The sequence below is a fragment of the Heliangelus exortis genome, chromosome 7 (genome assembly GCF_036169615.1).
Source record: "Heliangelus exortis chromosome 7, bHelExo1.hap1, whole genome shotgun sequence".
NCBI lineage: Eukaryota > Metazoa > Chordata > Aves > Apodiformes > Trochilidae > Heliangelus > Heliangelus exortis.
Window position 1 is genome coordinate 7,800,955 of NC_092428.1, and position 12,651 is coordinate 7,813,605.

Sequence of the window (12,651 nt, forward strand, 5' to 3'; positions counted from 1 at the left end):
GTGATGCTTAAGTTTTTCAGATGCATCTGAACTTTTTCAAAGCCTTGAAATTCAGGCAGGGGCTTAATTCTCAATTTCTTAAGATATTGTTTGTCAGAGTTCTCCAGTTGAGCACTAGGAACTGGAACAGGCAACAGCATTTTAAAGCTTTGAATTTTCAGACAGAATATTTTCAGTCAGTTAAAATTATGACTTCTAATTAGTGGGAACATGAAGTAGGCTTTAAGAAGTAAGTAGAAAGAGATCCCTAGAAATTTAAAGACTTCTACTGTCCATTAGATATAATCTGTGCTTGGAGTACTATTGGGAATAATAAACAAACAACACCACTTTTTCCCGTGCCAGTTGGTAATAGAATCATCTTTAAAGCTGTACCCTCCATTCTGATGTGTGAAAGGCCACGTGAGACCAAATTTACTGATTGTCCCAGTTGCAGCTGTTTTACAATAGAAACAATCCGGGTTTTTTTTTTTTCTACTGGCTTTCTTTCTGCTTGACTGATGAAAGATAAACACTGTACATGTTACATGGCTAAACTGTTCAAATGAGATATGGAGGGGAAATACCCCAAGAGACACATTTAGCAGTTGGATCAATATTCAGCAGTTGCAGAGAATATAGAATTTTACATTTCTCTAATTTCTCCTGCTCACAGACGCAGTAACAAATAAGAGCTTTAGGCAATAACAGTAGCAGAAGGCACACAATAGTAGGGAAATGTGCTCCATTTTTTTAATCATGGAGAGATGTGGTTTTCCTCTCCTGTTCTGGGCCTCAGACCTTCCCATGTTCTGTAACTTGGGGGGACCTTCCGGTATAGACACAGTAGGCACATGGTGTCAAAACAGTCTCTTATAAAAACATGTCAGTAACTAATTTAAAGTTAAGAAAAATTACAAAGAGTAGAGGTTTTAAATCAAAAAGAGGACAGGTTCAGACTAGGCATAAGAAAGAAATTTCTTATAATGGGGATGGTGAAACACTGGAACGTGTTGCCTAGGGAGGTGGCAGATGCCCCATCCCTGGAAACATTCAGGATCACGTTTGACAGGGCTCTCAACAATCTGATCTGGTTGAAGATGACTGTGTTTACTGCAGAGGGATTGTAGCACACAACCTTTAAAGGTCCATTCCAACCAAAATGATTCTATGCTTTGCTGAAAAAGCAAAGAACACATTTTTACTTCTGACATGAACTGAAGTCAGCATATGCTAAGAGGAGAAATCTGAGGGTCCTTGCAGCTAGAAGATTCAGGGTTGGGAACTCTCAGCTTTTGCCTTCCTTAGCAGTTGTCAACTCTTTATTCTCATAAACAGCACTAATAGTTGAAACTCAGGTCATCAAAACCATCTTTCTCCTTCTCCACAGCCTGGACCAGCAATACCATATTTTGGTACTGGTGATACTGATCTTGTGTAGGAAGGATTCCCACTTACCCTCCTCCCTCTCCACCTTTCCCCATACCGTACCTTCCGGCAATGATTTCTGACAGCAGATCTTAAACCCTGTCAAAAGTTTCTTCCCCTAACACAGCCTGGGTTGGGAAGCACATACCCTAAGTAGTTTCCTTGTTGTGTTTTGTGGAATGGTATTTCCCCAGAGAAAGTGATGCCTTCATTTATCCACAAGCTGCAAACATCTTCTGAAGTGTGAGGTCAGACAGGAAAGTAGCATCTGCAAAACTAACATTTTTGTTCCAGTCACTTCAAGGCTCAAATGGTGTTAACTTGAGGGCTCCCAGAGCATTCCCACATCAAACAGAGAACAAGAGCGAACACTTCTACCTAGGGTTGCTGGGATGTGACCACCGCAAGAAGAAAAAACAGGCAATAAGCAGAAAAATTTATGCAAGCTCTGCTACAGAGGCATGGCAGGAACAAAAAGAAGCAGTAAGAAGCGCTGCGACGGATTTTTGTCTCTCAAGGATCCCTGACCGCTTCTCTGTCCAGCATCGTTTCCTTCAAACACACTACGAACTGAAAAGGTGTGAGAGTAAGCAAAGGAGCGGCAGGGAAGAGGCTGCTTATAGGCTGCTTAGAGCCACTTACGGGGGCTTGAGCTAGCGACAGCGGGGGGGGCTTTTTCTCATCGCCGTCCCCCTTGGCCTCCCCCTCCTGTCCGGGGGCGGGCTCGAACCCAGCCCCACGGCGCCCCGCAGTGCTCGGCCGGCTGTGAGGCTGCTCGGAGGTGGCCGCCGCGCTCCGTCCCCCGCCGCGGAGGGGCCGTGGCCCAGCCCCAGCTGCAGGTAAGGAGCGGTGGCCCTCGGGGAACGCGGCACCCTCCCCGCCGGGAGCCTGGCCCCAGCACTGGTCCATTCCTGGGGGTACCCTTGCCTTCCCTTCTTGTTCCTCCGCTCAACCGCTTTGAAAAAATTCTCGGTTTCCCTCCCTGAGCAGTTTTTAAGATGCATTCTGCTGATTTAAAATATCACTGTTTCACTCATGAAATAAGTTAAATAAAGAAATAAGCCAAACCTGGTGAATTTCCCCCCATAGGCAGCAAAAAAAATTGTTTTTAAAAGCAGTGAATGGTACGTAGAGAAACTTCTCCAAGGAAGACAATTCAAGAGCCATTTGTTTTTTCCCCTCAACTCGCTATCAGATCTGCACATCTTCCTTCAAATGAATACAGAGGTGGACAATGTGCCAGTACTTAAAAAGGTATTCAATATTTACGTGAAAATAGATCATGCTGATTGAACTTATTGTTGGGCATTTAGTCATGATAAAAGGAAATATTTGAATTCAACTATTTTACTTCTCTAGCAGGCTTTCTTCTAATTATATAAAAAAAAAAAAAAATAACCTGCTCATATACATAATTTCAATGTCTATTCAAACCTTTTAAAAAGGGTTCTTAAAGTTTGTTCTTCAGCCTGGTGCAGCTCCAGCCATAGAATAAAGCTAAAGCAGTGTGTACTTAAAGCAAGGAAGATTCTGAAGCAGTCACACACTCAACACATAGGAAGATAGTTAAATCTGTATTAGTAGAAAAACTCTGAAGTATGTTTTATTGAAAAATCCCACATGCTTTGAAAGCTCCTCTTGTGATTTCATCTTAGAATCCCTTCTGACTTAGAGCTCAGTAGCTCCTCTGACTTCTGCCTTGGCAGGTACAACAGTGTGCAGCTGAGCCCAGGACTCAACTTTGAGAACATTCGTATTTTTTCTTGCTTGCACAATTAGAAGCATTTACTTCTATGGTTATTATTTGATAATATACATGTTTCTACTGAGTAATTTTAATTACATTAAATTGGGCCAGTTAATTTCAAATGCAAAACTTTCTAGATTGTAAAAATCCTAAACTGCTTTTTTACTTCCTAGTCTTTCACCCTGTTGCACTGCTGAAAATCATTAAATGTAAATCTCCAAGTTGCAGGACACTGACTAAATCAGCAAGGACTTACTGATGTCATGATGTCATACTCAAACTGAGAAGCAGTGGTTTGGTGCCTACATCTCCCAAGAAAAATCATACGTCTCTGGAGATTTACAAGTATGCATAAGAACAGTCAAAACAGGAAAAAAAAAATCTATGGTAAATCCATAATTTGAAAGTATTGGGGTATCTTCCCGTCTTCATATTTGCAAACAAAATTAATTGCTAACCAGGGGGTTGATTGTCTGTTGTAATTCTGAGGCACATTGCAAAATATCCAAGAAGAGAAGATACTTCAGGGGTTTTACCTTTTCCTCAGCCTTGAGCATGTGTTCAGTGACACATAGAGAGATGTTCTTCTTTCTCCCATGCCAGAAGCTGCAGAGAGGGAACCCACAGGCAGACTGGTTGGGGGCTGGAATAGCTTCTACAAGATTGCTTGAGTGAAGCTCACAGAAACCAGTGCTGGTGAGGAGGCCCTCCTCCAGGTTAAGTTAGAAGATTCTAGCTCTGTCATCTTTCGTAATGAATGAAGTCAGTAAGTTCAAGATTTGAGACACCTGTAGTTTGGCACAAGAGGACTCAAATATTTACAGATTTATTTAGAGTTCAAGATGTACAGAAAACAGAACCAGGATGTACAGAGCAAAAGGATTAAATAAAAAAGTCTATATACACATCTAATCAACCATTACAACCCTAGAACCTTCTGATTAGTTTGGATAATTACAAATGTCAGTTATCATTGACAGTAACTCAAATGCTACTGATCTGCTGGACTTCTGTGTAGCAGCTATCTAAAAGCATATTTAGGACCAAGATAGAGGTAAGTTATTTAATCCATTGCCCTTTTTACTAGAAAATACCCTGTATGGCACTTTCTGGAGATTTTTCAATAGATGTGAGCAGACCTTGTAATGAGCTCTATATTTAAGTAGTCACATGAACACATTCATTTGTTAAAAACTCTGTTGTGAATATTTATTACTACATAAATTTCTGTACACTGTTGAAGCCTTTCAGTTCAGTGTCAAGCTTTTTGGAAGCAGGATATCTGTTTTTCCATGAAGGTGACTTCTGGAATTCTATAGCCATCCTAAATACCCAGTTAAATAATAATTTAAAATGCTCTCACACAATGTCCTATACACATGAAAGCAATGTTTTTCATCGTGAAATTTCACTTACAGCTAATTTTGCTACACATTTGCATTTCTGGTGAATCTTAGATTCATTCTACTATTGGAACAATATGCTTTCCTGCTGTTGATCAATATCTTTGACAAATACATCTTGGAGCACAAAACTTGAGAAAAATGTATAGGTTGGAACAACTTCCTGAGTGCTTCAGTGAGAAAGTGACATTATCAGCTATTTTTATTACCTGGTGTGTGTGACAACTGCATTGATCAAAACAGAGAATAACAGTGTTTCACTCTGACTTGTTCCAAGATACAGCAACAGTAGAAACTTAACATCCATCTAGTTGTTGCTAACATAGAACTGCCCCCACAAATGCACCCCATACTACTTGTCTCTGCAAAGAAAAAAGGACAAGACAGCTACTTTTCCTAGACCAAGGGAATCTAAGTTTGTTTACTTGCCCAAGGAGATTTTGCATCATTTGTCCATGACAAGAATGATAAGATGTGCCTAGGGCTCAGAAATAATCTAGCTGGTATGCCAAGAGTCAGCTTCTCAGCTAGGTAAGAGGGTGCCTCTTAAAATAGGATGCGTATACTTTCATCAGTCAATCCCCCAGTTCGACCTAGAGTTTTGCTGCTGCTAGATTTTATTCCTTCTTTCTGATTTAACCTGTAAAAAACCTCTCGCTGCTTTTCACTCAAGTCACACTCTGAAGTATCAATCAATCTTAACATGAAAAAGAATCATAATGTGTGAAAATTCTGCATTTTCTTCTCTTTCATGATCAATGTGTTTTAGGGAGATTTAAAAGTATTCTAAAAATACAGAGGGGCATCCAGATGAATACAAAGGCATAGCACATAATTTTATTCCACAAAATGCTGTGTCAGTGATAATGCCAATCAGCTGCATGCAGTTGGCTTTTCCCAGTGATGAGCAGAATCTGCTAACTGTCCCTTTATTTTCAGTTTTTCCTTGTGCACAGCTGAAGGTAGATAAATACTTCCTATGCAACTTGGAAATAAGAAAACAGAGGAAGACTGACCAGAATAGCTTGAGAAGTTTCTAAAAAGTGGTAGTATAGAATAATGTGCTAATTAGCTAAAAGCAAGGGCAGGAACAAAGGGTAAATGAAGAATCTGGAAGCCATATCCTGGAGGAGTATTTTCTTTTTCTCTCTGCCCCTTTACTTCTGAATCTTGTCTTGTGGCTGCCTTTTGTATAATCACTGCCTTTCTCCCACTGAACGTTTAGTATTTTCAGCTTTCCATCATTTTCCCTCCCATTAGTTCATATCAATCTCACAATTAGAGGATGGAATAAAGAACTATTATAGCAGTGGATGATACCAGTAGGACAACACAGAGCAAGGGAGGTAGTTAGGCTTCTTGGGCACTATGGCTGAATTTCTCCTGAATTTCTAGCTGCTCTTCAGCCAAGCATTTGAAGGCACTGTTATTCAGCAGTTTAGATTCAGAAGTCAAATGCAGCTGCAATGCTAATTAAACTTATAGCATCTATAAAACCACTTCTAACTTCCTTTTAGATAATTCTACATGCAGTTCTGGATGTCTGCAACAGAAGTCAGGGGATTTCAGGCACATGGCCACTACCATATGAAAAAGGGTCTTTATCCATTACTTTTTACTCTTTTCCATCACTGGTGGATAAGATACTTCAGTACAACATACATTTAGTTTTTGAATCATTCAACTAAAATTAAATTCCACTAAAATTTTAAGATCCCACTACTACCTCCCTGGCATCTTTCTGCTTCATCCCATTTCAGCCTCAAGTTCTGTGAAATTTTAGTTCACTTTTCTTCTCATGCTGAAGATAATAAGTACTGAATTTCCAGGAAAAATGCCAAAATATTAGATACCGTTTTACAGTCCCCACCTATCTGATTCAAAGTAGAAAGTGATGTTGTCCCATCATATGGGAAACTGGGGCAGGTATTTATTACCCTTGTCTCAATTATTTCGTGGTATGTTCAGAACATGAAGTTGTACCAATATATGGACAATAATCTGGACTGGATGTTATTGTTAAAAATGACTGAGACTCTATATTCTGTTAATGGTTTAATTAATTAATGAAATTGAAATTGCAGTGAGCAAAACAGTGCTGGGTGCATGGGGAGTCTCCGCTCCACTCACACGCATGCTTCTAAAACTCTAGAATTACCTTATATTGATTACAATTCTATGAATATTAAAAAGGGGTGGGTTTACATATATATTCATAGAGATTGCATCGTGTTATTACAATATTCATGATAGGCAGAGTCCTCTCTTGAGATGTCGGGGATCTTCAGGGGGTCTTTGGATGAAGTAAAAAGTCTTCCTCAAACTTGAACCCTTTACCTTTCTTGTTTTCTCTGACTTCATTATCTTGTTACAGAGCAAAATTAGACCCTGGCCATAATTTTTCCCTTATCTGCTTGTTGTGGCATGTTTATGGTATCTCTGTGCAGATGTTCACATTCTTTTGGTGCCTCGTTAGCCTTGGCAGTGCCTTGTTTTAAGAACAAGGACCATGCTTCAATTATCACCGAGACAGAAGTTTGTCTCTTTAAGGCCTTGTGTTGCTTACGCTGTTTTTGTGGAAAATCATAGATCTCAATTGCTAGCCCCATATTCACTTTCTTCTTAGTTTAATTCTGAATTTACTGGTTAGGAATACAAATTCATTAACATCATATATCACATTATTGTCTGGGAACACCGAATGACTCAATATCCCATGCAGAGGAAAATAATATGGGTCCTACTGCATTATATTTGGATACCAATAGTTAAAAACATCTACATATACAGGAAGGAATCCTGCTGTGAGTGTACAGCATTTGATAAAAAAATGCACAACAGAGGAGAGGTCCAGATGTGCAAACATGCCAAGAGGCAGGCTTTTCAGTGGAACAAGCTGCTCAGTAAGCCTCAAAATTGGACAGCAAGAAAAAATCTGTGTGTGCATGCAGCATTTGTGTACATGCAGCAGTGATTTATTTATCCCATTTAAGTATTTTCTGTGAAACAGCTGAAGACTTCACTAGCTACCCAATTCTATTCCTTGGCTGGCATGCAGTGCCCCTTTGCAGTGATGGGCCGCTAGTTGACATGGTAATTAGATCTCCTGATTACTATTTCTTATGCAGAAATAAGATGATCTCCTTCCTGTTATTTCCATGCTCTGTCTTCTTGAGCATACAAAAATCAAGCCACATACCTGACTTAGAATGGATTTGACCTTTCATATATTTCAAAGACTAAAGTTCTACACCCACCCATCCCCCCTTAAAATTTGTAACATAAACTGGGAAGTTGGTAAAGATCTGAAGGTAAACCAGTTGCTTTAGAAGGAGATTAGTAATCAACAAATTAATTTTGATCCTCAGTACTGTAAAAAAACCAAACCAAAACAAGTACAGAAATACTCATAGGTTTCCTTAATCTCTTTATAAAGCTCTTCAGACACAGTAGGAGCTCATGTTAGCAATTCAAAAGCTAAATATAAAAAGCTTAATGACGTACTTATAAAGTCACTAAGAGCTTTTCTGGGAAACCAGAAAGATAATACTTATTTTTAGCATATTTTTCTGTGAGATAAATATAGTGAATATAGACAATATCCATCCAAATCCAAAATGAGATATGCAAGAGAGATCCCACAATATGCACCGGGAGTGCTACAGAATCAGCATTTAGAGAGCAATGTTCTGACAACACCATCTGCTCCTTTGTGCTGTATCTTCCTATTACAGGCTCTCTTAATGTCTCATGCATGATTTTCTGTGGAAGTCAGTAGGAGTGTATGATTTATTTTGACATTAATATTTACCAGGCTGGTGCATACTTAACGTATCCCAAGATGCCGAGAATTTTACTTGTTTAAAGAACCATGGAAATGTCTTTCATTTTTCCTTGGAGACATTAACAAGTTGTTTTGTCACTTCACCATTACATACAAGTCAGATGCCATTCACACTGAATTAATTCAAGTAAATACCACTAGTCTCACTCTTACTGAGGCTACAGACTGAAGGAAAAGTTAACTTTGGAGTAAAAAGTTTTGCAACATTTTTTGTTGGTCTCTGAAGGATAGTAAAACAAAACTTCAGGTTTTGAAGCATCAAATTCTTTACTTTTAGTAATTTACTGTGAACCCCTAGTGCAAAAGGCTCCTGAAAAATTAATTCTGAACCTTTAATAGTATTGTTTGATTCTCCCTTCATAAAACCTAAGACAGATATTTCTTTTGAACTTATGAACATTTAACAGTTGCCTTGCAGATTCTGGGTTGGTAATGTTCCTGTCATGTAGGTATTTTAAAATTTCAAAGCAAATCTTACAAATAACATCTCATTGCTTTGATGAAGTGTAGCAGAAGGTTGCACAGCTCATGAATTTCATATCTGTTGTATGACTGCAATGAAGTATTGATTGATACTTTTTGATCCAGAAATGGATTACCGAGGTGACAGATTACTTAAAATAGCCATTATGGATGTGAATCATACTGACAAAAGCAAAGACATTCCATTCACAAAAAATACCTTACCTCAGCTGAAAGTTTTGATGAATGTGTATGGTTGTATATCTTTATTTATATACAGTTAAATGCTCTTCTTTTAGTAGCTAGGGGTAGGAACATAATTTCAATTTTCCTTATTAATGAAAAGCTACCAAATATATTCATACTTTAGTGGGAGAGTTGGACTAGATGAGCTCTAGAAGTCCCTTCTGACTGATAATTGTGATTTGTATCATAGGTATTGTTAATACTCATGTAACAGAGATGCTTGCTCTTGAACAGCTGTGCTTTAAGGTGAAGTTAGGTATTTTCCATTCACAGGAGTGCTCTGATGTGTCATACACTCATAACAGCAGAGGCAAAGCTCACGGTGTTTGTGATTCTGCTGAACGTGTTTGTGGTTATTTTTCAAAACCATTATTTCACTAAATATTTAAAGAACAGTTGTGAAAATGAATGAGCTGTGGTAAACTGGAATGCAGCTTCTATTGTCAAGTTGAATTGCTGTTCAAACTATGTCTTTTTCTTTTATTTTTTTTATTGCTGAAGATACATCCTAATGCAATTGTAGCAGCAGCTAATACCTTTAGTGTTGAAAGCCTTGTGAAATTTGTATACTTGAAATGCAAATGTTTGTAAAACATTACCTTTTTTCTTTCTTTTTTTTTTTTTTTTAGGAGCTACAAGAACTTTTGAAACCACACCTGACAATGTGCAATCTTAAATGCTATAGTTTCAGAGCCCTTTTGCTATTGATGCTGTGTAGGTAAGAGATATTTGATAAAATATTTCTTCCAATTATAATAATATCAGTTGATTTGTACTAAAATTACTTCTCTAGATAGCAAAAGCATATCTACTTGACAGCTGAATCTTGTCTCTTACAAGGATTAAAAAATTTGAATATTAATAAGACAAAAGGAGGACTGAGATTCATTAATTATTTAAGCTGCCATGACTGAGTTAGATTTTTTTTCTCTGGAAAGACTGAGAGGGAAGAAAAGAAAGGAATTTAATTTAAGGAAATGACCCTTCAAATAAAGGATTACTGTGTATAAGATGAGAATATCGTATCAGATGCCATGCAAATTTAGAAGGGCACATGGTCATTGCCTGGAGCATGGTAAGTTGCCCAAGGACAGAAGCACAAGATCCACTTAGATGTACTGTAGGCTTGAGTTAATAAAGTCATCTATATGCATTTCTTACTAAAAGAGAGCATCTTAAGAATTGCCTGGTTTAAACATTCTGTCCATCATCTGTTGATGGAATAGCAAAATCTTTAGGAAAGCTGAGGCTTTTTTAAGCGGGAAGGTGAAACAGATCCTTTACAACACAGTTGCCATGACAAAAAAAAAGTAAGATAGAAATGGAGCACTTAAAATAGATTCCCTCTATAAAAACAGGGGAAAATGTTCTTAAGTAATTCTAATAAGAAGATGAAAGCACAGAATTTAAACATTGTCACTACCACCTCTGACTGAAGTATTTACAGTCTGTTAGCCAGTTCTCTGTGTAGTATTGCCTAACCTATTTGGTCTCCCAGTAATTTCCTCTAGATAAAATTCTGCCTGAGCTTTAGGTCAAATGAGTGAGCAAATGCATGTTTAGATACAGTCCCAGCTTGGCTGTGAAGGCAGGTGGAACAGTCCTCTGAAAGAGAGATTAAAGCATCCATCTCCCCCACTTTCTCTTGAGAGCTTTGTCCAAAACACAAAATTTCTCAAATTCCAACTTCCTTCCTCATCAGCTGTGACTTTCCTGTAACCACAGGATGATTCATGGTTAAGACATCAGCAAATTTTCAGAAGCATATCAATAAAAAGGAGGCAAAATGCCTTGAGAAAGTCAGTCCACAATATATAATTGCCTTCATTATTATCAGGCACACTTTCTGAATTCTCTCTTACAGCTTTACATGGCTAGGAGTATCCAGAAGCATAGACAGTTAATTCCTGTATAGTATCCATGGGATTATATGCATGAAAAGTGTTGCTTTATCTTGGACACAAGTGCACAGCACTGAGCTGACCTGGTGATTTTGAGCACCCAAATATAAACACAGGCTGAGATGAAGCTCTCCCCTTGGCTAGCTCACAGACAAGATGATGCTTAGGTACGCAAATGATTTTTTCCAGTGTACAGATTGGCACTGGTGAAAGTGGTGTTTGAGACAAAAGCTATCCTGCTTGGCACTGAAAAAGAGAAATATTTCTAAAGAACATGCAGGGACTGAGGAGCACCAGAGTGAGGACACAGGGTTGCTCCCCAAGTAGCCCCTTAGCTGTCTCACTTGTAGAAGCTCTGGCTGATGTGAGAGTTACCTCTACCAAGTGCTTCATAATCAAAAGAGGTTTTGAATTTTTTTATTTGGTTGGTTTTTTTTTTTTTTTTCCTTATTTTAGGTTTAGGGACAGCTGCAGCCTCATATTTGCTATCAAACAGGGTGGAAACAACCTGCTGCAACTTATCTGCTGCACAATGTCACACTGCGCTGTCAGATTCCACCTTGCTCTACAGTTCTCCCTTCCTGAATGACATTTCTTAACTTTCAGCACTTGACATTAAATTACATCATGATGAGACCTCCATACCAAAATCTGTATCTAGGGGGCTGGGGTTGCCTGGATGGTCAGTTTCACAGACCAATTTTTGTTAAACAGAAGAAATGAAAAAACTGAGGTAAATATACCAGAGTTATCAGTAGTACTTACTTTAAATCATTACCAGGAATCATCTTAAGTAAATGTATGTTATTTAACCCCAAGAAAGTCTCTCCTTTTTTTCAGGAAGGGTTGAATGTTGGCCTGGGTTTATAGGGTCAGATTCAGAAAATCCAGTAGGATGATTTTTTTTCAGCTGAGTTTATGGACTCATAATTTAAGTATATATTCCTGTATCTGGTAAGTGGTAGCATAATGTTAGTTTTTCAAGTCTCAACATTTAACCAAAAATTTGTGACAGTACTGGCTGTTTTGAAGCAGAGAATGAATCAGTGATGTAGGTGATTCTGCTGCAGTTTATCAGCAAACTCAGAAGCCTGTATCCTTGAGCACATGGGTACAAAACAAGAAGCAACACCTTTGTTTGCATCTGCCAACCCTTCTGCTGGTGGATTGCCTGTGAAAAACCTTTTTTCCCCACTAGCTTTTCCTGAGGGAGGTTTTTCAAAATCTTGCTCAGATTGTGTTTGGCATTTTGTTTCTCCCCTCTCTCTGTCTGAAGGTGTTCCTGCCTCTTGCGATGATACATAACTCCTGACAAAAAATAGCCAGGAAAAATATTCCTGTACATGTGTCTAGACTATATTTTTGCTTAAGCAGTTATATGTAATGTTGTCTAGGGCAGATGTTCCCTTTTCCCCTTCCTGTTACCCAGTTCTGTTTAGACACCAACTTGAAAGTATCTTAAATAACAAGCTGTTGTTGTACCTTCCAAGTGTAGTCTAGTCTGCAGAAATACTAAGCTTTTGAGCTGCAGGGATAACTAAGGAAATGTAATAAGTATATTTCAGCTTTTAGAAAACCAAGCATAGGTTATTGAACCTGAAGATTTTAAATAATGTATTCATACGTTGATAGCCTAGAACA

At 38.3% G+C, this 12,651-nt stretch overlaps 1 protein-coding gene across 1 annotated transcript in view; it reads left to right on the plus strand.

Annotated features, from left to right (window-relative positions):
* Positions 1–2,135: 2,135 nt before the first annotated feature.
* The window catches only part of LOC139798252 (gamma-aminobutyric acid receptor subunit pi-like), a 42,359-nt gene continuing 31,843 nt past the window's right edge, over positions 2,136–12,651 (plus strand). Inside the window, exons 1-2 of the mRNA XM_071748608.1 lie at positions 2,136–2,246; positions 9,739–9,827. Of these exons, the coding sequence (XP_071604709.1) occupies positions 9,772–9,827 (56 nt within the window). The 5' untranslated portion in view covers positions 2,136–2,246; positions 9,739–9,771. The remainder of the gene's footprint in view (positions 2,247–9,738; positions 9,828–12,651) is intronic.